General features: G+C 37.7%; 1 protein-coding gene across 1 annotated transcript in view; it reads right to left on the reverse strand.

Moving 5' to 3' along the window:
- Nucleotides 1–3,458: 3,458 nt before the first annotated feature.
- The window catches only part of Grem2 (gremlin 2, DAN family BMP antagonist), a 103,303-nt gene continuing 81,599 nt past the window's right edge, over nt 3,459–25,162 (reverse strand). Inside the window, exon 2 of the mRNA XM_076831420.1 lies at nt 3,459–6,890. Within this exon, the coding sequence (XP_076687535.1) occupies nt 6,383–6,889 (507 nt within the window). The 5' untranslated portion in view covers nt 6,890 and the 3' untranslated portion in view covers nt 3,459–6,382. The remainder of the gene's footprint in view (nt 6,891–25,162) is intronic.

A 25,162-nucleotide genomic window follows, 5' to 3' on the forward strand; every position in this document is an offset into this window, starting at 1 on the left:
CCAGATTGCTTTTCCCTTGCATTACCCAATTTTTCTAATTTCCTTATAGATCTATTGTCCTGTAAGCATTCCCAATAAAACTGCTCAGGACTCTTTGTCTCAGAGTTTGAGAAAGCAATTTAAGAGGCAGTTTCCAAAGTAGTCCAGGGAAGAATACTCTAACAAGGGATTTGGAGATGGATAACATGCCGGACAGCTGCCAAGAATAGCCCCCAGGCATACAGTAGATTTTTAAAACTTTTCGTTTGGGTAAACTGGCATGGTCTGCTGGTAGAAGGACTCACTGACTGGTAAAAGACCTTTGATGCTTAAAAGTCATGAGAGATAAAAGGATTAGGTACTTATTTTCAAGTGACATTGATTTGTTTAAGAGATAAGACTCATGATATTAATCACCATTTCAGGTAGACTGTGAAAGCCATAGATAGGGTCTCTTTGGCAACATGTAATTAAGCTCTGATTTCCTGCAATCAAAGGAGGACTCAGTTGTAAGAAGAGTGCTATTTCAGAAAAGTTTGCATTTTGAGCTCTTGCAAGTTTTCTTTACCAATGGTTAAGGCTTTCGTGAAGAAGGAATGGAACTCCTAAAAATTGGGAGAGTTATACCTTGATAGATACAGTTGAGAATCTCAAACTCTGAAATTTCCCTGCACCCAATAAACCATTTCTAGGCTCACATCCCTATTGGGAAGTACTAGGTCAGCAAAGGAATGGTAGGAGTATACAAGAAAGTGGCTAGAGGAGTCAGGGGAAGAACCGTGTGTGTCCTGAAACTGCTGGTTCAAAGAGAGGTGACAGAAAATGAAGTTGGATAAGGGATACCTACCACCCCCAGAGCCATGGGGGTGGTAGGTATCCCTTATCAATGACTCAAGATTTAACTTGACTCAAGATTTAACTCTACAGTTAATGCCCCAAGGATGATGACACTAAGCTGCTAGAATGTCTTAGAGGATTACAAAAGCTGTAACTCACATTTAATGAAATAGAAATACAGGAACTTTCATTGTACATGCTGGACAAAAAGTATCCAAAAGCTCAGAGAAGAAGGCATGCTAAATGGATTTGCTATATATAAAGTTTAGGGAGGAAAAAGTAACCAACTGCATTTTCAGGAAGGCCTCGGTTAGTACCTATCATCTGTAGGTCAAGATTAACTGTAGGAAGAGATGCTGTTATTAAACAAGGCTTCCTGAGGAATGTGAAAATAGCAAGAAAGATCTTTAAAAATATGTCAGCTTGTAATGTTTAATTTTCAGAAGTAAGATAGGTACATTTCTTGCAAAGCATGGGAGGATTGTAGTGGCATCTAGGGGCTCCCAGCATGATAATGGTTAATAGAATACGATGTTTCTGGATAGGCTGCCAACAAAGGTATTGCTTAAATGTTTGGTTAAAAGAAATAAGTGATGGCCTGGTGCAGTGGCGCATGCCTGTAATCCCAGCAGCTCAGGAGGCTGAGGAAGGAGAATTGCAAATTCAAAGTCAGTCTCAGCAACTTAGCAATGCCCTTAGCAATTATCATGACCCTGTCTGAAATAAAATCTAAAAAAAAGGCTGGAGATGTGGCTCTGTGGTTAAGCACCCCTGGGTACAATCCTCAGTATCTTTCAACCCCCCCCCCAAAAAAAAAATCAGTGATAGATGATCAGAGGAAGCGGGCAGTAACAATAAAAGTAAAATCCCTTGCCCAGTTTCCACAGCAGACCTGGAACCCACTGACTTAAAGGGTGGTTGGTTCCCCTAAGTAAAAACCTTGCAATATGAGGGCAAATCTATTATTTTGCTATCTTCCCACTTCATAACCTGCTAGCTTTGGGCCATTTATTCAGGTCAATATGTTTTACCTTAATATTCAATACTTTGGGGATACTGAACACTGGGTCAGAATTGGAGACCAAATGAGCCACCGTGGTTCCCTACTAAATTAAAAGCATATAGGAACTTCTAGAGTCCTACCCAAGGTCTGGTTCTCAGTGGACCCACTGCTCCATGAACCAATTTGATAATACATACCCTCATTTCCAAATACATAATTGGAAAGGACACTGTTGGTAGTTTAACAAGGGCTCACATTCATTTTTGACCTCTTAGGCAAGAGCTATTGTGGTGGAAAGGGGCAAGTGAATGCTCAGAAGCCTTTTGCTACTCCAACAAAAAGGAAAAATTAAAAACCAAAGCTGAATCCTGAAAGGAATGGGGGGAAAAATCAATGAAAATTTCAAAGATTTTAATATTGTAGTGGCCCCTGTCACATTTCCTTTTATTTCACAATACTGTCTCCTGCAAAAACAATGGAAGATGTCAGCAATGGTAGTAGCCTTGGTTGAAGCTGCTGCCCTCAATGTTAATTATTTGCTGGAACCAACTGAAATAACCTCCAGCATGTGATCTGGCAAGTGTGTGTGTGTGTGTGTGTGTGTGTGTGTGTGTGTGTGTGAGAGAGAGAGAGAGAGAGAGAGAGAGAGAGAGAGAGAGTTTTGTTTTGTTTTGTTTTGTTTTTGTGTGTGTGTGTTTCCATATCTATAAGGAAAGAGAATCAGAACCAGTCTGTATTCCCATGGGATAGACAACAGTTTACATTTATGGTCTGGTCTCCAGTCTTTTTCCATTCTTACACCCTTTATCAAAATATAGATCGGAAGGATCTGTATTTTATAATCATTCTGTTTAACATTACACTGACCCACCATATAATTGACATCATCTCATAGGACCAGATGAAAGATATGGGGCAAGTATAATAGAGGTCTTGGTAAGCACCAACACCATGCGTGAGAAAGAATAGGTGATTAATCTTATAAAGATTGAGGAGACTTGTGATTCCAGAGACGATGGAGTACACATTTCTCCTATCCCTGCTGATAGGGATCTTAGGGCTGAGGGAATGATAAGAAAATGATTTTTTTGTTGTTTTCCTTGATTATTCTACTACATATTCTACACTGAATACTAGAGAAGGCAGTAACCCAGAAATGCCCATGGTACAAACACAACAAAAGCTGTGAGGTTTTTCATATTTCAATTTTGATAAAGTGGCTGGGCTGTCTCCTGTGAGAGGGCTGGCAAGAATAGGGGTTAAGGAGGATTCAGAAGATAACTCGATGGTCAATAAGTTTTCATTGTTTATGATTTTGTTTCATTGTTATCTCTCATGCAGACATTACTAATCAGTGGTGATAGATTAATCATTAAATAAGATTTATAGAAATACACACATTCTAAATTGTTCATGAAATAGTAAAAATTCATTGTCAATGATCTCATAACTTAAAATTCAGCCAACTTCAGAAACAAGTGAATTGAAATACCCTTAGGCTAAAGTGGAATAGTTTTGTTCCATTTAATCAACTAGGTGGAAATACTTATAAATTGAATTCCTTTAAATTCATACAGTGAATCAACCATGTGCAAATTTCTGAAGGTTTTTATTTTTTATTGATCATTGAGTTTCTTGAATGGCAGATAGTTTGATTAGTGACACTGTGAAACTAAGAAGTATTTAAATTAAGAAATATTGAAACTCATGAAAAGTAAATGTGAAGATGCACAAAATTCAAGACAATTGGCTTGTGAAAGACAGGTATGGTGTACTGATTACAGAAAGGAACACAAGTCTTACAATGAACTTTTATTTGCAGCAAGTTTCTGAAGGCTTCCTCATTCAGCATTTCTTATTCAAAGAATACAGCCAGAAAATTCTGTCTTCAGCTGATAGGAAGAGGCTTGGAAGTTCCCAAAGACCAGCTCTAAGCCACCTCTACCACCCCTGATTCTTGAATGCCTCATTCTGATTCTTCTTGAAGATGCCAGGCTGCCAAGGGGATCATGTGACATGGGCTAGAAATTGAACTGACTGTGGCTGGACAACACAGAACCCCTTTGTTGCTCACTAAAACAAATTCCAAATTCCACTTTTATGGCACATCACACCAGGATCATATATAATCCTAAAGAATCTTTATTTGTTCTATAATTTAATAGTATACCTATAAAATAATTACATTATACTTATAGCTTTTCTTCATTTATAAACAAAACAAAACAGAAATAATTAAATACAATTTGAGCCAGCATAAGGTAAACTTTATACATACAATAACCCCCCGAAGGAGCTTCACACTGCAGCATATCATATTGCTTTCATTGCTACACCCACAACTGGGTTCAAAAAGAGTGCTCAGGTTATTATTCTATGAGTTCTTAGCTTAATCTTCCCCCCTTTCTGTGGGGGCTCTGCATTAATAAAACGATAGGGGTTGACTTGGCAGTTGTGTTGGAGACTCTCCTCCACTCTCCTTCCACTCCACTCCATCAGCCTCCATTAGGATCATGTGGGCTTCCTTTCTTCACAGTTTTTCTGCTGCATATTCTACACTGGGTCTGACTTGAGGTTTTCTGCTAAATGAAAATAATCAATTCTGACAGTGGATACCTTTTTTACTTTTTATCGCCATCCCTGGGTTCCAGCCCTCAATGATTTCTTTTTATTTCTGCTTCCTGATTTTGGGCTACCCACTTCTGAAGTCAAAACCCCATTCATAATAGCACAGTCTGTGCTCAGGTTTTGTGGTGATACGGAAGTGACAGAAATGTACAACTTGCAGTGCAGCAGCAGGAAACAGATTCACCAACATGCCACACCCCCTCCCAACCCTTGTTCTCCAGGTGACAAACTCTAGATCCACTGTTACTGCCTAGTGTCAGTTTCAGTCTCCAGAGCAATTTGTAGAGGGTCTCACTCATAACACTAGGAAACTGACCCTTTGGCCAGAGCACTCGCTTGGAAATTATCAGAGAAAGGCTTTTTAGAGTATGCTCATTCCCACCAATGGCATCTCATTCACATTTGTCAGATTCCATAAACATCACTCACAGGGAAGCCCTCCTGGGGAAATTTAGCAAAGAGATTCAAACTGAGTATAGTATTGTGAGAGCATAAATTATGTCAATTTCCTCATATCAAGAGACCACAACATGGAAACTTTGACAATTCATTAGAAAAAATGAAAGGTGACCTAATGTTTGCTCATACTTTTAAAGTCTATTCTTTGGAAGGGATACTAGTTATTTTCCGAAGGACAGTTCAACTATATTACTATTCTTTATATGTTAATCCTTTACTTCCTCCTGCACCACAAAGTGACCCAGTTCCTTATATTCTTAAATACATCTTTAAACAGGAAACAATTTTGCTTAATGTTATGGCAGTGAAAATAGCATCCTGTGTCACCCCACATATGCATAAGGGATTTTGAGTTAATAACTTCCCAATGAATTCCCCTCCCCACACCCATCCACCCCACCCTAATTTCTATATTGTGCTGCAATGCTTTAGTACCTTCAGTGACATAATATTCAAAGTAAAAGCATGATTCTGCCCATTTCCCTGCCCAATCTAAAAGAGGTGCACGACAGTGAATTGCTGACCAGGCATTATGTCTGAGTAAAAAATACCTTTTTTGCAGATCATCAACTGCTGTCCTCCTTACTCAGAATGGTGCTGCAAGGCCAGAGTCAAAACATGTGAAACAATACATGATAGGTCTATAATACTTTTTAACAGCTCTTTACAATATAGGTCAATTATAAAACCAGCGTTAATATAGAGATCTTGTGTGTGATAATATTCTAATTGCAGCGATAATAGCATGCACACTAGAGTTCATCTCCAGTCCACTGATGGAGGCTGGGGAGTAAGGAAGAAAAGGTAGTGATGTCTCCTGGAAGGGTGTGGCCTGCTGAAAGCAAGGTCCCCAGGAAAGCCCACTTGATCCAAGTGGCTCAGTGGTTTTCTTGGTATCCGGTTTGTTTGGAGCCCCTCTGGCCCTGGACATCTCCTTTAAGGACATTGTCCAAATCAGTATCACAGCAGCAGCAAAACCACAAGAATGAATTCTCACCACCCCCAGAGGTCCAGGAAAACAGCAGGAGAAGTTTGAGGGGCTACTCAGAAGAGTGATGCACCCTTTACAAGGAAAGGGGGCAAGCTGGAGTGTAGGATGAGGCCTGGGAAATACTCGCTTCCACATGGTGGAAACATCCATGCTGGATTTACTATGCATCGCCTAAAGTCCTCTCTGACTGCTGGGGCTAGCGGAGAGGTTTCCAGCATCTTTCCATCGGGGCCTGATCCACAACCGAGTTCTGGAGCCCCAGGCAGGGCTCCGAGTCAGTCAGAAATACATCAGCAAAGCTCCACTTGCCTTCGACGTTTGTGACACGGACGCCGTCAGCCCCAAAAGACGTGCTTGCTGCTGAGGGGAGAACACTAGACAGCGTGTGAGTGAGCTCAGAGGACGGGGACCGAGGCAGCGGCGGCGACACGACCCAGCGACCAGGGCGCGCAGCGCAGTGCTGAGCTGCGTCCAGCTCCAGGCGTTCACTGCTTGTCAGAGTCGCTCAGGTTCACGGACATGCATCGGCACTGCTTCACCTTCTGGATTTTTTTGAGTCGAAAGGGTGGATCCAGCCCGGGGCATTCGAGCTCCACCAGGACCGAGGTGACACGCTGGGGCTTGCAGAAGGCGCAGGACTGAAAGGACTCCTCCTCTTTCTTCACGTGCCGCGGGATGTAGAAGGAGTTGCACTGGCCATAGCAGAAGCGGTTGAGGATGGTGCGGCTGCGGCAGCCCTCCTCGCTCACCGTCTGCCTCAGTGGCTGGGTCTTGCACCAGTCACTCTTGAGGTACTTGCGCTCGGTGACCACCAGGGCCTCCTGGCTGGAGGCAAGCACTTCCTTGATCTGGTGATGCCATCTCTCTGAGTTGTTGCTGCTGCCGTCCTTATAAGGTGAGGGGATGGCACCCACAGGTCTGTTCTTCCGGGCTTCTGCCACCTTCACCAACACAGTCACCAGGAACAAGGACAGGGAAAGCTTCCAGAACATCCTGCAACGAGAAAAGAGTTAGAGGGGTTGGTTGAGAAGGGCGACAGAGTGCAGAATCCATGTTGTCCTTCTAATGCTTCTTGGGTTTATTAGGAGAGGTGATAGACTGCAGGATGACCTGGGATGGCTGAAAGTGAGGAGCATTCAACAGTCCACTTGAAGATAGCTATGACACTACCATAAATAGTGCCCCAAAGGAAGTAATGAATTTATAATGCAGTTAGAAAACGTAAGTTGAACAATTACAGAAATAAAGCAAATACTGCCAAGAGACACTCAAGCCAGTTCACAGAAGTACCAATAATGGTAAATACTCAAATGTTTATTGTGTTTTAGTAGGGGCCAATGTTGTTCCAAGGGGTTTACATGCACAGCTCATTTGGTCCTCAAAACAGCCTTAAAATGGAGGTGATATTAGTGTTCCTACTTCATGCTAGTAATGCATTGAGGCCCACAGAGGTTTGATCATTTGTTCAAGGTTACATAACCTGTGAGCAATGGCACAGAATTTGGAGTCAGGTATCTATATCCAGAGCCATCAATATTAACCAATAGACATGGATATGATTAGAAAAATTAATAAGTAAAAATTAAAAGGAAAGTTCACAAATTTCTTAAAAATAAGCATTAATGTTAGAAATACACATAGGCTAAAAACGAATAGTTACATATCTGTTCATTATTACACATAAGTAATAAATAAAATTTAGCGTTTGACATCAGTACACAGAAGTTCAAATAAGTCAAATGAGTCATATAGATTTGTATACTGGAAATTCCTACTGGTGAATTAAGAAATTTCAAGTCTGCATTAAAATATGCCAATGCAAAGTTATATGCATGAATGGATTGTTTTTTCCAGTTTGGGTATTAGGAGACTATGACACAAAATCAACAAAATGGGAATTAGAGAGAAATTATTTTTCCTCTACCTAAAATGTGTCTTGTAGGGAGAAAACTGAAGTTTGACTTAAGTGAAAGATGGGCTTCAAAGTTCAATTTACATTTTTAATTTTTATATTTTCATGAATAGTCTCAAAAACCCAGCAAAAGAGATGTCTCCCATCTCATTTTACAACTGTAACTCCTAACATAATCCTCTCAGTATCATTACTTTCATCTTTATTAATTTCTTCTCTTTTTTATCATTTGTAAAACTGATAAATTCCCATTCATTTAACGTGCACACTCTAACATGGACCCGTAACAATAAAAAAGTATACATAAATGTTTATATATATGTGTAATATATGTGTATATATCTATACATGTATATTTTATATATATATGTATCAGGCATAAGCATATAGAAATGGTTAAAAGTTAATATTAAGTATAAGAAATTCTTCAAATCACAAGCTAATATATTTACTAATATTAGAATAACTAATATTTATTGGTTCTCAAAACACATCAGACATGTACACTCAGAAAAATGAGAAATTATATCTAATCTATGTATGATGTATCAAAGAAATGCATTCTACTGTCATGTATAACTAATTAAAACAAATTAAAAAACACACATCACATACACATTTTTCTTTCATGTGTTAATGTATTTAATCAAAAAAACACCATGAAATAGGTAGTATTTATTTCCCCATATTATGAACAAGGAAATTGAACATTGAAAGGTTGTACAATGTGCCAAGAGCTCAAAGCCCATGTGTGAAATACTTGAACCTGGGCATCCCAGCTCTGGAAACCAGGCTTTCTGTGAATGTAACTGCCTTTTTGTTAACAATATTTGTGTTAAAATATCTATGTTAAAATTCTTTTTGTTGTTGTCATTGTTTGCAGGTCTGGGGATGGAACCTAGGGCCTCACATATGCTAGGGAAAGGCTCTAACATGGAGTAACACACCCCCGCTCCCCATCCCACTAAAACTATATCTTGGTATCATTGTCACATGTCTAGTCTAAGCCACAATAAGCTTTGCACATCAACTACTTATGAAGTACTGATTCTGGAGTAAGCACTGTGATTGGCTTTGTGAATTCCAGTATGTCTCTATTATAGTTTGGTCCTTAAGTACCCCTCAAAGACCTATGCATTAAAGACTTAATTCCCAGCTTAGCACTAGTGAAAATGATTAAAACTTTAAGAGTTGGAACCTAGTGGGGGTGTGTCCTTGAAGGAGATTGTGGGACCCCAGTATCTTCCTCTCTTTCTCTTTGCGTTATGGTTGTCATGAGGGGAGCAATTTTCTCTGCCACACACTCCTGCCATAAAGTACTGCCTCATCACAGGCGCAAAAGCAGTGCATAGTTGCACTCATGGACTGAAACCTGCAAAACTGTGAACCAGAATAAACCTGTCCCCTTTTTAAGTTGGTTATCTCAACTATTTTGCTCCAGTAAAGGAAAACTAACTAACACAGTCATCAGTGGCCACCCAGGATATGAAGGTACAAGGAAAAACCACTGGTTGGAGTTAGAGAGGAAACAAGAAAAGCCTAAGAAACAACTAAATGAGCCTTTTAAAATCTGAATAGGATTCCTCAATGTGATGCTGCTGCTGAAAGCAACTGGAGTTAGGTAGTATGGATGAAAATGAGCAAAAAGAAATGCAAAATTTGGTGGGGAGGGGAAACACAGATAATATTCTATCTATTCTCTCTCCTTCCTTCTTTCCTTCCTTCTTCAAAGATATTTAATCCAACACAATTATTGAAATTTTAAGGCCAAGTCTTTCAAGGGCTTTTCTCATGCCTCCTTAGTTCCACACATGAAGTGTCATATGAAAATAGCCACCCCTTCCAGCAGACCCATGGCAAGCATTGAGTCTTGGACTCACTCAGCTTACACAGCTTATTATATTTGCAGAATGATTTGTGATCTCAATAGCCTCTTAAAAAGAAAGTATTTTGGTTCCATTTTAATAATTTCCGAAATTATTAACATTCTGAGTAAACATAACCAAAAGTTTGTGAGTCCCAGCCAGGAAAGATTTACAGAGTCGGCCTGGTCCTTAACTCCTAGTTCCAATAACAGCCTCACATGCACCATTGATAGGCTCGAAAAGGCATGCTTTCATTCAACACCTTCTAATTCTTGTTGGGGAGAGCAGAGCTGAAACATGCTCAGATCAATCTGGGGCAAAAACTCTCCGTGTCAACAGTATTAGATGTGGTGATTAACAACACGCATTCTTTGAACGCTTTAAAATGGTTTCAAAACATCTGGCACACATCCCTAGAAGTCATGTCTCAGAGGAACCTAGGAAGGAAAGCAAACCTCCAGTTTTCAGGAAAGGAAAAGAGACAGATAAAATCTAGGTGTCTGGGGCCAAGTCAGTCTCTTCTCTCTTTCCTTTCTTACATCTTATTTCTGTTCTCCTTCACACAAGGCTACAGTAAGCTCACCTCACTTCAGTGTCAGTAAGCTCACTGTCAGAACAGGTAAGTAGGAAAGAGGTGTTTGCCATGATGATTATTCAATTATATCCTCTTCCCTTCAGGGACACTGATGTAATTGAACCTGCTGTTGCTAAAGGCTCCTATTCTACTGGCCCTTGCTTGTGGAGAGTTCACCAAGGAGACAATGTACATGCCATGCCTCTACCTTCAGTTTGCCAATCATCCTTCCAGTGGTCTGACCAGGACCTGAATTCGGCACTTCAGAGTCCTGCTCTGGTCCCGACACCCTTTGCTGTTCAGAGAAATGGCTGGCATACAATTAAGCTCTCAGGAATGTTACCACAACTGCCAGTAATGACAGCACGAGGATACTTCACTTTACTCTCACATCTTATGTTTGGCTTGTATGAGAAGAAACTCATAAATAAATCCTGTCGGCTTTATTAACCATTCTTCTGGCTTGACAATGTTTTCAGTTTGCAAGGGGTGCCAGGACTATAAATGCTGATGGCCTAAGCAGACTGGGTTGGCCAAAGTTGATTGTGCAAAAAAGAGAGGTAGTAGAAGCATTTTTCTCTTAAGTGAACGCCCTTGGACCTGGCCTTTGTAGATTCAAGAACAAGAACTGGCCAGGTCAAAGCAGCTGAGAAATCATAGTCCCCCTCTATGAGCCCTTCCTAGAAATGTGAAGACCTGAGCAGGGTCTCTACTATAGGACCTGGAGCAAGGAAGCTTCCTGATTTCTAGGAAAGGATACAGCAGAGATGAATCATCTATCCCAACAGGTGTATGCAAGTGAGCAAAGGCCATTGGTGCAGTTAAGCCGATGAACTCACCGCCACAGTGAACTTGCTGCGTTTTAGAAGTCAGGCCAAGGCAGAACTGGACTGTGTAGAAGTGGTGAATGGCAGGGAGGGGATGAAACATTTTCTGTGACCTAAGAATTCTAGAGTATCCTTGGAAAATTAAAGGGAAGCACCCAGGGCTAAATATCCATAGGCACTCTGGGATAAACTTGCTCCTACCACCCAAGTGAAAACACATTAAAAAACAAACAAAAGATCCAAACCAAAACCCCCAACAATGTTAAACACCCAAGTATATATTTTTTTGAGTTTTCTACTGCCATCGCTTCAACAACCAAAGCACTTCTTCTGTGATTTTGATTCCTAGGCTGCAAGGGTACTGGTTTAGCTCCCTAATCAACTCTCTAGAGATAAATGTGAATGTTCCTTGGCCCTTGGATCATCCTTGTAGTCTAAGATTGCTTGTCTGCTGAAACCACTTACCTCCCTGGCAACTCGAAACTGAGGGAAATTATGGCCCACAGGCCAAACCCAACCTGAGACCCTTTATTGTGAATAAAGTTGTATCAAAGCATGGCCATGCCCATTCATTTACATTTTGTCCACAGCCACTTTTGTGCTGTAAAGGCAGACAGTGACCATAATGCCCACAGTTAAAAACACTATCTGGTCTTTTACAGAAAAACTTGACCATGTCCTGCTCCAGATTTTTTTTTCTATTCAATTCAGTTATCATCCTCTCTTTACTTTCGAGTTCATTTGACAGAAAAAAAAAAGTAGCAAATTTCCTTGGCTGGGGATGTGGCTCAAGAGGTAATGCGTTTGCCTGGCATGCGCGAGGTGCTGGGTTCAATGCTCAGCACCACATAAAAATAAAATAAAGATGTTGTGTCCACCGAAAACTAAAAAGTAAATACTAAAAAAACTCTCTCTCTCTTTAAAAAAAATTTCCTTGACTTTAAAATTGTATAATTGTGAAAAATTTCAAACATAAAGCGAGGCAGAAAATAAAAAAAAAAACTGTGCTGACCATGAGGATGTATACAATATTGAAATTTCCTATCTTTACCTTGCAATCTCTTTCAATTTTGTAATATATATGTAAATATATGTTATATATGTATAACTACATGTATATATAACTATATATAGAGAGATTACTATAAACTATATAGAGAGGTATTACTATATATATATACATATACATATATATGTGTATATATATATATATATATATATATATATATATATATATATTTATATGGAGAGAGAGAGAGAGAGAGAGAAAGTTATAGTATGTTCCTCACATTCTTCTTCTACCCTCACTGAGCGGACCAGCATTCTGTATATCATTCCTGTTGATGTGTTTACTAGTTACATTTTGTGTATTAGTGCATATTTGTGTATTAACAAATCTATCCCTAGTTTCATACTCTTTTTTTGTTTCGCAGAATACATGTTTGAGATATTATGTATGTGGATGTTTGTAGAAGTCTCTCCATCTCCATTGCTGAATATTGAAACATTTATTCACTTACTGAGGAACAATTGAGCTGCTTCGACTTTTTCACTACTGTCAATGGTGTTGTCCTGGGAAGTTTTGTATGTGCTTATTTAGGCCCATCTGCTAAAGTTTTTCTTTAGAGGAGACATGAAGAAGTGGAAATTCTGGGTCAGAGAATATGTACAACTTGAGCTTGACTAAGTTTTGCCAAGTTGCTTTCCTAGTGTTTGCATCAATATTCCCTTCCCCTGGGTAAGATGTGAGTCCCTGATGCTTCACACAATTGCTAACACTTGGTGTTACCAGATTTATTACTTTTTGCCTATCTGAAAAACTTGAAATGGCATTTTATGATTACTGTAATTTGCATCTCTGGTTACAAATGGCTTGTACATCCAGTTCAAATGCAGTGGTCTTATGACTGAAAAGAAATACTTTAACTTATTTGAAGCAAGAGAGATCAAAATATTGGGAGAGAACAAATCAGAAATTCTATTTATGTATCTTCTGAAAAGAAAATTTCTTCATGAAAAGAATAGGAAATGGCTAGAAATTTTAAAGCAGAAATATTAGTGCATCCCACATGACTCAGAAGTTTGAAATCCAAGTGGATTCATTTACTTTTCCAAGTGGCACTGCCTGAGTGGAACATTGACCATCGTTGTGTTCCAAGAGAAATTTAATTTCATCTGGAAAAATTATATTATGTTTTTTTAAAAATATATTTTCAGCCAAAGAAGAAATGATACTATCATTACTTACTTTGACTTCCGGATAGCAAGAGTATCATTTGGGAATTTGTAATCAAAGTTCTTAATCTTTGAAGACATTATTGGAATAAATTCAGAAAAGGAAATGTTAACACTGAGGCAAGATGGCAGCAGAGAACTATATCAATAAGAAAACAAATGGAAAATTGATGGGAAAGCTGTTTGACAGCCTGTGTTTATACACATGCATTGCTTCTCTCTTGTCCATGTCCACTTGGAAATGGGAAGGGAATGTGGTTTCTAGGACCCTGAGCTGCCTATGCTGTGACCTATTCTGACTCACTCCCAGGTTTCTCTGGGTTTCCCAATGGCACTTGCTACCCCCTGCACCATGTTGCTGTTAAAAGGAATATGGCACTGGAATCAAGTTCAAATCAAGAACTCTCTGAGCTTTATTTGAAAAGAAAGAAGAGATTATGAGAGTGATCCATTAAGCATTTTGTAGCCAGTGCTCTTGTTCTCTGCAGCCATTAGAAAGTTTATTTTTTCCTCAATAAGGATTTTAGTCCATAGCCTGAGAGATCAATCATGCTGCAATGATTCCACATTCTGAAACCCCCTTCCTCCATCCATTGTGTGTTCCAGAAAAACTAAAATAGCAAATTTCACTTTGCTGCAAGCAGAGTATAGATTTTCTGTTTGTGTATACACAAAAATTAGAGAATACTGTCTCAAATACTTTGAGTAAAATAAAAAACATCCTGCCCATAAACTCATCAGCTTTTCCTGTTCACTCTCTGTTCAAGTTGCTTCATTTCACTTTTTGAATCCTAGTTTGTAGAAATGGTGACAGGGCACATGCAAAATTGTGTGTTCCCTGTTTACTTCCCCTGGTATTCAGAAGAACATATTTTTTCTTTTTTTCTCTTCAGAATATTTCAATTTCTTTTCTTGAGTTTTCTTTCTCTCTTTTCCCCTGGAAGGTGGGAATTTCCTAAGTATTTTTTCTATAATTCAGTCTTCTTATTACTCACATTCCTAAGAATTTCATTCATGCCTCTGACTTCAACCAACAGCTTTCTTCTTATGACTCTCAGACTCTATTCCCCAATTCCCTTTAGGCACCTCAAATTCTATATGTTCCAAGCCTCATCATATTTTCCCACTCATCTACCTCTCCTCTGACATAGTTCCAGTGTCAAGCAACACTACAACATTTACCTTTAATGTAAATGAAAGCTGACAGGTAGGGGCATATCCTGTTAATTTACTACTAGAGAGTCAATGCCCCTATTTCTGCCTTGCTAACAGAACCACAATTTTGTTTAGGCATTGGATTCATAAATACCATGTACATACCATGAATGGATAACTGGTTGGCCCAAGTCAATTGGTTTTCCCACTCTCTTTGCAAGTGATTGATTTAGGCATGCATAACGATGCAAATGTGATGAATAAGATATAAGGTATAGCCTCCTGGGAAAGAATTTTATTCCCTGATGAAAAGAGACATGTCAGGAGAATACTAGATTTAGGTTGTTCTAGTTTTAGGTTGTAGTTATGCAAGGGTTTAATGACTAAGGCTGTGAAGATACAAATATGTGATGAAAGTCAATATTTTAAGTATAAAGCACAAAATGAAAGCAATTGCATTCTTTATTATGTCATTAAGCTATTGAATTTACCAGCTCTGGAACTGCTTACCTCTGAACTTCATGTTTGTGAATAAATTCTTCAATATGTAAGTCACTTTTGTTTATTGGAGATTGTCCTAGTTTATCTTTTCCCATAATAAGTCCATTGACAAGATCTCATTATCTTTTGTGACTCTTTCTAAATCCCACTGGTAATACTTCAGTTCAGGTCCTCATAACTCTTAGAACGGCACTCTTACTTGGCTTCCCGGCCTCAGACTCACGTAGTCTTAGATGTACTTTCTGGATACCTGTCAGAATGAATGTTGTAACATTCAACTCTGTTAAGATTATTCCTTTAAATTAACTCTTTAAGGAGTTCCCATCATTTATGAGTTCAAAGTCTTTGAGCAGGGTGTACAGGCTTTGTGTGATCTTTGTCCTCTCCTTGGTCTCATCATATTAGTACCTTTTTACCTTATATCTCATGCTTGAAACACACAACCCTAAGTATTTTATCCCTTGAAAGAGTGCTTTCCAGCTCCAAACATTTGTGCATTTTCCTTTGCCTGATATGTTGCTTCTCTTAGCACTGTTAGTCATTTGGGTTTCATTACAATATTATTTGCTTTGTGAAACTTTCCATGTTTCCTGTGCTCTTCATTTTTGCCATAGTTCTAACTGCCTTGGTACAGCCAATAGACACCCTGTAGCCATTGTCTGCACATTTCTCCCTTATTTGAACATAAGTCATTGGAAGAAAAGGGTATTTAATCTTTGTTTCTATTATGACTTATGGTGGATCTAGTGAATAACTTTTGAATGTTTATTAATGTATACACAAATGAAAGACTTGACAATTGAATGGATTTTATCTACACCAGTATAGGTTTTTTTGTTAAATACCTTTATTTTATTTTATTTTTTTTATGTGGCACTGAGGATTGAACTCAGTGCCTCCCAGGTGCTAAGCAAGCAACCTCCCAATGAGCCACAACTGTAGCCCTAGATGTGGTTTTTAACAATTATTTTTAAAAAACTAAAACCCAGTTTGAGACTTGGTTAACTTTCCAGTAGCAATGATAATTTTTACATAAACATTTAATTATAGTGATTTAATACATATCTAGCCATAAAAATCAGAAGTAAATGCAACTCCTAAAAGTGGGACTTTAAAAAAGTTTAATAAATAGTTGTCTGTGATTCAGTAGTAATTGTTTGTTCTTATTTTTCTTCTATTTCAAAGTGTTGTTCATTCTTCCTTATTCCTTGGACCACTGACCTGACATTTTTTGTTATCTCTCATCTATCATAGCAACTCTTTTGGGCATAAATGATCTTTAATGGGCACATGTCTAGTCCTACGGGTTACATACAGACTTTCCAAAGGCATGTGTCCAAGGGTAGTTTGAGGAATATTCAAATTCTCAACCTCCATCTGTTCCTGCTTGTGAAAGTTCATATCATGGGACAAGCATGTTCTTCTTCCTGCCTCATTGAGCATTCCCTTCTTCTACTTGACAACAGAAAAGGATAGCTCCCATCCCACCCACTCTTATCATGGTGTATCGTGGGTGCTTATTCCTCTTTCTAGAAAAGGGCAGTATTCACTCAAAAAAACGTGCATAACCAAAAATCTCCACACATGGAGCATCTCTTTAAAAGAGGTAAATTGTTGAAATTCACATTTCTTTGTTTAATAATTATTTACTAAACGCATAACATATTTTTGCTATTTTGAACAAATATTCATTCTAATGAATAATCAATCCACAGGGAAAAAATCCAATCTTTCAAGCTTTATGGGTACAGGATGAAAATTAAAATTTATAAGCATACTACTGTCACAGAAACAATAACAGAATGAAAAATAAAAGACTCTCAAATATAAAACCTAGTAAGAAAACTAGAGTAAAACATGAATTTAAGGAGAAAAAGATGTAAAATTTTCCTTTAAAGGAGTATTTCTGCATGCATTTTTTAAAAGAATGTATAATCGTGGGCATAAAATAGTTATGTAATTCAGATCTCTCTAGAGACATTAAAAAGAGATTTTGTTTTGAAACATCCGTTTTGTGATATTCTTTAAATGATATCCACTGCAAATTTTAAACATCAATTAAAATTACGTGAGAAGTATACAACCTCTTACATACAGATTTAGAAATAAAACTGTCAGAGGGCAGCATATTAAATATATTATTATATTATTACTTTTAAATATGGGAATTACACTAATGATGCTGGGCAAGAAGAATGAGTTATCCATGACTTCTTTGATACATAAAAATTTTATGTTCACATGTAAATGTTATGAGGAAAGACCTCAGGCTTCATTCTTCTCTGATTCACTCACTCATGTCTCTCAAATTCTGCAACTTCTCTTTCCTGACAGTTTTTTAAAACACTCTGCTGGCTAATGGGTCCAGAGAGGACTGGAAAATCCCATATTAAGTAATTTAATTGAAACAAGAAGTCTGGTTTACTTGGTGTTAAGTCTTAGGCACCCTGCCCTTTTCAAGTTAGCTCCTATTGACAACCAATGCTGAATTCAGACAAATTAGAAGGCAAATTCAAGGCTCTCAACCAAAGAAAACAAACATAATCAGAGACAACCAGGAGACTTAAAACATGCCAATGGATATTGAGTTATGGAAAAAGTGAAGAAAAAAGTGTTGAAACATATTAAAAATGAACACCAATACCCAAAGCTTTCCCTATTTATGATTCTATATTAGGCAGCACTTTTATTAAAGTTTCATGCATTAATTGATTCATTCATTCATTCTACATATTCCATGCCCTTCCCTAGGGTTTGTGATACAAGAAGGAATAAGACACTGATTCATCCCAGGAATGAGATGAAAAAATAAGAAAAAGAAAATAGTGAGAAAATAATGACCCTGGAAAAAGGAGACCAGGTATTTGACTCTTTGAGTAATCCACAAAAGACAGAATGTTGGCCTGAATTTGGGAATAACAGGGATGAAAAAGGAAGGAAATATTTTAGATATCTGGGCTTTAACTTCTTGGGGTGATTGAATGGACACAAGAATAAGGAAGTGGGGAAAATCTAGGTATTTGTTTCAGCCAATTGGATGAAGGGATTGATATTAGTATTTATATTATAAGATCAGAGAAAGACCTGGTTTGTGAAAACAGGGAGTCTTTATGGCACAAGGAAAGAAAGATGTCTGGCAGAAGATGGGCCTCAGCAAATGGACCTGAAGTACTAACCAGTTCTGTGAAGGTTATAAGTTCACCTGGGGATAGGGTAAGAAGTGGTCTGACAATGAAGCTCTGGTGAACACTGTCTTTTCAATTTTGTGAGGAAAGGAAACCTACCAGAGTGGACAAAAGCAGGAAGAGTAAAGGTTGTTAAAAATAAGGTGAGGGGGCCAGGCATGGTGGTGCATACCTACAAACCCAGTAACTGGGGAGGCTAAGGCAAGGGATCACAAATTCAAGGCCAGCCTCAGCAACTTAGCCAGACATGGTCTCAAAATAAAAAATAAAAAAAGCCTAGGGATGTGGCTTAGTGGTTAAATGTCCCTGGGTTTAATCCCTGGTGCCACACCCCCTAAAAAAAAGAAAAATAAATCAGACAAAGGCAAAGTCTGACAAATCTTCACTGGATGGATAAGGAAAATTAGAGATAACTGATAAAAGAGATTTAGAGATGGCTGGTGGGAGTGGGAGCAGACTGTAGTGGGGAGGAAGTGAAGATAATGCATACTGAATCCTATTTATTACATTTTACAAGGTTGCTGATAAGTCAAAATTCATTTGGCTTTCAAAAATTTGAGGGTTCACACCTACCTTCCTTCCTTCCTTCCTTCCTTCCTTCCTTTTCCTCTCTTTTTGGTGCTAAGGACTGAACCCAGGGTTGTGTACATACTAAGCACATACTGTACCTCTTAGCCACACCCCCAGCCCTCTTATTTTTTTTCAGACATCTTTATTGAGAGATAATGCACATATCATACAATTCATCTGTTTACAGTGTATAATCCCGTGGTTCTTTGTAGCACACAAAATGCTTCAAAACAGTCATTTCCCATTTCTTTCCCCATACTCTCCCACTTATTCTATATCACTCTGACCCTCAACCCCAGGCAATCACTTATTTGCTTTCAGTCTCTATGTATGTGCCAATTCTGGTCATTCAAAATTTTGTTCTTTTTGTATCTTCTAAAAACACAACATAAAAACCCAAGCTAAGTCACCCTGAAATATCAAACAGAATAGGGCAAGTGTCGTGCTGGTGCATAGTCTTGAAGTTCCTTCTACTTGCTCTAAGATTTCCTTTGTTTCTCAAGTAATTAATCTTCCCCCAAAGTACCTAACTTACTAGTTCTCTGAAATAAGACTTCATAAACCAAGTCTGTTGTGATCATCACCATATACCTGGAATTCAGCACAAGTCCTGCTACATAAAAAATAATAAATAAATATTTATTGAATAAATGAATGAATACCTAATATATCTGAGAAATTACAGATGCTGTTTTTGGTAGTATTCAAACAACCAGAATATTACTGATATTTGAGAAGGGAAAAGTCTGGAAGATTAGAGGCATCATTCCTTTGCTTTTTATTTGGGAAATAAAGCAACTTTAACTGTACCATTCATGCAGCAAATATTTACTGAATGCACATGTGCTCATGATGTTTGGTGTCCATTCTGCTTTTTATAACACTCTGTTTAGATCTTTCCTTGGATCAGCCCAATTATAAATAATGTAAATAAAAAAGGACTTCTTCTGAACTTTTGAAGTATTTGTAGAGAATGTTTCTTGTTAACATCAAACAGAATGAGTTATACCTTAAGCCAAGCTTATCAAATATTTTTAATATATTGTTTCTGAACACATGTATTGGTATATTTTTCCAAAGAGCAAGTTTCTATTCACAATATTTATTATGGGTATGCAATACAAATTCAACAAGGACTTCCTTTTTCTTTAATATGTGGTCCTCAGATTTCATTATGAACCTGACCCATTGGAGAACTTGTTAAAAATGTAGAAACCCAATGTACATACAAGGTGAAATTCTCATGCTCAAAATCTGAGCTGGAACCTGACAAATGACATTTTTAAATATGCACCTCATACTCTGAAAAACAGAGCATAGGCCATTCATCTTAAATATAATTGTCTGGGCTCTGGTCCACTTGCCAGGGCAAACTTCATTAATTATAGCCTCATTAATTCAGACCAAAGACTAAAACAGTAATACATAGCAATCAGTGTTGAAGTTAGTTGTAATTTAGATCTAATGTCTCTTCTTTCCTTGAGCAATTTCCCCATGTTTAGAGTAGAGGGCTTCTTTAATGATTTGTGACAGGAAGATGTGAGAGAGATGGTTTGTAAGTAATTGTGGTTGTGTGTTTCCATTTAGGATCTTTTTCTTGTCAAGCCTGTGTGCCAGGCTTCTGCAGCTCCCTGGAGGGCCATGTCAGGAGAGGTCCCTGCACAATACCCAGGGGACAGGGTGTGAACCAGGGACTTGGCTGACTGCACCTCAGAGGTAATGAAGGTTGACATTCATGTACATGCAGAGGCCTGCCTGGAATCCGCTCATTTGATTTTGCTAACTTCCCTTCCTGTCCTTCCCTCCACTTTTCCATTATGCTCAGTCTTCTTTCATGTAACACATGTTGAGTTGAAGCTTAAGCTGAAAAGAATTCACGTGCAGGTATTAATCATGGTCCAAGTGGCCATATAAGGAATTCTGAAGAATTGGAGTTAATCTGAAGAAAATCTTGTGTTTGGAAGTGAATGTAACAGGGGTGGTAGTGAAGGTGTCAAGAAACCATTATATTTTGCTTATGGGATTGAATCCAGGCTCTCTGTTTCATGCATGCTAAGAAAAAAGTCTACTACTGAGCTATATAGCTCCAGCCCAGAGATCATGATCTTTAAGAATTGAGAATGGAGTCAAATATTTGAAAAGCTGTCATGTGGAAGTCATAATAAGCCCTCCTGATCTCAGAGCAAAGTGAAGACCAATAAAAGAATAGGTCAGAGGGCATATTATGGTTTAGATATGAGGTATCCACTAAAAGCTTCTATTAATGCAGGAATATTCAGAGGTGAAATGATTAGGTTATGAGAACTGTTACCAAATTGGTTTATCTTAGTTTGAATGGAATGACCAGGCGGTAACTCTTGGAAGGTGGAGGAAGGTGGCTGGAGGAGGTGGGTCACTGGGGGCATGCTCTGGAAGGATGTATCATGCTGTGGCTCCTTCCAACCTCTCTCCCTCTCTGCTTCCTGACCCTGCCATGAGTGAGCAGCTTTTCTTTGCTGATTCCATTCCCCAGAATCTGCTGCCTCACCTTGGTCCCAGAACAATGAAGTCAGCCATCTATGGACTGAGACTCTGAAACCATGAGCCCCAAATAAACTTTTCTCCACTAAGTTGTTCTAGTCACACAGTGACGTAAAAGTTGATTAAAACAGAAAGTATTCTTACTCAGAACATACTTTAAAAAAATATTTACTATAGCATTTTAAAAAGAGAGTGATATCCAGAATAGGTAAGTTCACAGAAACAGATTGCAGATTGTTGGTTTCCAACTTTTGAAAGTAGAAGAAGAAACAAAGAACAATTCTTTGCTGGACACAAGTTTCCTTTGCAGCAATAAAAGCATTTTGGAGGGGCTGGGGTTGTAGCACAGCGGTAGAGCTCTCACCTTGCACATGGGAGTCACTGGGTTCAATCTTCAGAACCACACAAAAATAAATAAATAAAATAAAGATATTGTGTCCAACTACAACTAAAAAAGTTATTTAAAAGAACATTTTGGAACTAGGTAGCATTGCAAAATTGGGAAATGTACTAAATGCCACTCAGTTGTGTAATTTAAAAGTTTAAATTAAGAGAGAGAGAGAGAGAGAGAGAGAGAGAGAGAGAGAGAGAGAGAGAGAGAGAGAGAGAGATATGAGGGTCTCATCCTCCCACCTCAGCCTCCTGAGCAGTTAGAACTGCAGGCACATACCACCATGCCAGGCTAATGTGGTTAATTTTATGTTGTGTGAATTTCATTTTAATCAAAAGAAACTAACTAGTAGGAGAATTAACTGAAATGGAAACTTAAAAAATTTTTTATTTAAAAATTATTTGATGAAAAAAATCAGTTCCTGGTTAGAATTTAAATCAATAAAAATCAAAGTCTCATAAGCAAAAAAAGTTCTGTGATTTTTCTTCTTTTTTATTGTTAAAATCTATCCTTTTGTTGTTGTTTTTAGATACACATGACAGTAGGGTGTATTTTGACATATTATACATACATGGGGTGCAACCCATTACCATTTTGATCCCATTCTTATGTCCAATTCATTCTACTGTCTTTCCTATTCCCATCCCCCATCCCTTCCCTTCATTCCCCTTTGTCTAATCCACTGAAAGTCAATACTTCCCTTCCATATCCTCTCTTATTATGGGTTAGCATTCATATATCAGAGAGAACATTTGGCCTTTGGTTTTTGGGGACTGGCTTATTTCACTCAGCATGATATTCTCCAGTTCCATCCATTCATAAGCAAATGCCATAATTTCATTGTTCTCTATAGCTGAGTAATATCACATTATGTATGTATGCTATATTTTCTTAATTGTGATTATTATCTGTACTGGGTGGTACTATATATGATCCAAGTTCACTGCTTTTCTTTTTAAACATTTAATCATTTTACTTTTAAAATAATTACATTTTAGTTACAAAAAAAATTGCTATTTGTAGAAACTTTGGAGAATTCAGAAAACTTTAAAGTGAAACAAATAATTTTTATTGATATATAATGTAACACATGTTCAAAGTACTTAATTGGTAAAACTTTAAAGTTTTATAGGCATTAGTCCCATAAACATTTTTGTATGTTAATTTTGGATTATCACATTCTTAAATGTTTTCCAAAGGCCAATGTGGTAAAGGCTTGTTCCTTCCTCAATGTAGTACTTTGGAAAAAGATAGAACCTTTGAGAGGTGGGACATAGTTAGAGGTTTTAAACCACTGGAGGTGTGCCATTGAAGAAGATTGTGGAACCCTGTTCTCTTCCTCTTTATCTTTGGTTCCCAGCTATGAAGTGAAAGGGCCTCCCCTGCCACATGCTCCCACATGTTGGATTGTGCCACCATGATGTACTGGGACACCACATGTCCAAAGCCAATCTGTCACGAATGGAAATCTCCCAAACTGTGAGACCCACCCCCCACCAACACACACACAAAAAATTGTTTTCTCTTTCTAAATTGACTTAAGGTCAGGTATTTGTTACAATAATGGAAAGCTAACACATGTATTAAGATAAATACCTAGAAGTAGCATTGGTTTGTTATTAAAAAACTTGGACTTTAAGATTTGATGTGTTGTAGTATTAGTTTAGGAAATCAACTCTCTATAGTCCAGGGAGAAATGGTCAAGGTAAGTACTACCTCCACTGATGGAAATGAGCCTGGAAACTATACCTGGGAACTCCTGACAGTGTCCAATTAGCCTGTACAGGAGTTGGGAGTTAAACAGAAGCAAAGGAAAAAAAAAAACCATCAAAACTTTGTCTTCTTAATATCACCTGTCAAACCATTTTAGTTGTAATTTTTGTTTTTAAACATAATAGATTTTTGTTGAAGACCCAGTTACTGTTTCTGTTCAGGAGAATAATGAGAGGCAAGGGAAAATGATTTGAGAGAGTTCTTCTCAAAATAAACACAGAATAATTTTCTGATGAATAATAATCAACATATGTGAATATGGTATCTATATTAAAGGTTCTATAAGTGTGTGAAGTAGTAGTGTGTGAAATAGAGGAAGATTTTAGAATCAAACAGGATGGTATCCTCCTACATAAATGTAAAATAAAAAATGTAAATAGAAAAAGTAATTTGTGCAGATAACTTAGTAACAAGATAGTAAAATAATTCTTGAGGTTATAACTAAAATTTACACTAATTTTTGTACTCCAGGACTCTTTTCCTCTTTTTACAATTAATTATTAATCTTTTTGTTGTTGTTGTTGTAGATGGGCACAATACCTTTATTTTATTTATTTTTATGTGGTGCTGAGGATTGAACCCCCAGTGCCTCACATGTGCTAGACAAGTGCTCTACCACTGAGTAACAACTCCAGCCCCTTAATTATTAATCTTAATCAAATTTTCTTAAAAGTGTGTTTTCCTGACTGGTAGTTAGAAATGCAAATTTTTCCCTCCAAGACCTACTAAATTAGAAATTCTGGGGAGGAACTGGTTGCTTTGGAGCCTACTCATCTGTATTTTAACTAACTCCAAGTAATTCTGCAACTTTCTGTTACATAACTTAAAGGCAGAGGATTTTAATGATAATAATTTTAATAAATAAATGTGTTTACTCTGACACTTGATAATTGTAATTCATTTATAGGTCTCTGATACATTGATTTTTTTTAAAAAAGTAACAAATAACATAACGTCTGATGTTGTACTTGTTTAGGCACCATACATAAGCAACATCTTAAGAATAATCCCATATGTGGTTTTCATGTGAAATATTCAAGTTCACAGTTCAACTAACTGAAAGAATTTGTTATACACTTCTCTTAAGTTATTATATGAAAAGTTAAAGCCCTAGTATTAGTAGAAATATTCTCTAAAATCCAAATTATTATTCCTGAACTCGCCATTCAATTACTGAAGCATTTTCTCCTAGACATAAATTCATTCATTTGCAACAACTATTTATTGTGAACCTACTGCCTGCCGAGTACTGTTGTGGGCACTAAAAATATAGCAAACATGATCCTGCTTTTCCTAGAAGTTACAATCTAGTGAGGGTACACAGATAATAAATTAGTGAACCACATAAAGTAAGAGATGATATTTTTAGATATTAGGAAGTAAAATGAAGAGCATAAAACAAGAAAATGGAAGGAGAATCATTTGGGTTAGGATATTATTAGATAGAGTGGTAGTGAGCAGGGGAGTTCCCTAGGAAGGGAAATACATGAGACCTGAATAATGAGAAGGAATAGTGATACTCAGATTTCTGGAAAGAAGGAACAGCATAAAGAGTGAACCAGAATGAAGACAAACTTGTTAGACTCTTGGAAAAGAATGGCCAGTGTAGCTAGATTTTAATAAGTGAAGAGTGTAGTATCCAGAAACAGGGATGATCCCAATTACTTGTGAAGCTGAGGCAGAAGGATCACAGATTTGAGGCCAGGTGGAGCAATTTAGCAAGACCCTATCTCAAAAGAAAAATTAAAAAAGAAAGG

This window comes from Callospermophilus lateralis, chromosome 13 (assembly GCF_048772815.1).
Source record: "Callospermophilus lateralis isolate mCalLat2 chromosome 13, mCalLat2.hap1, whole genome shotgun sequence".
NCBI classification, from domain to species: domain Eukaryota; kingdom Metazoa; phylum Chordata; class Mammalia; order Rodentia; family Sciuridae; genus Callospermophilus; species Callospermophilus lateralis.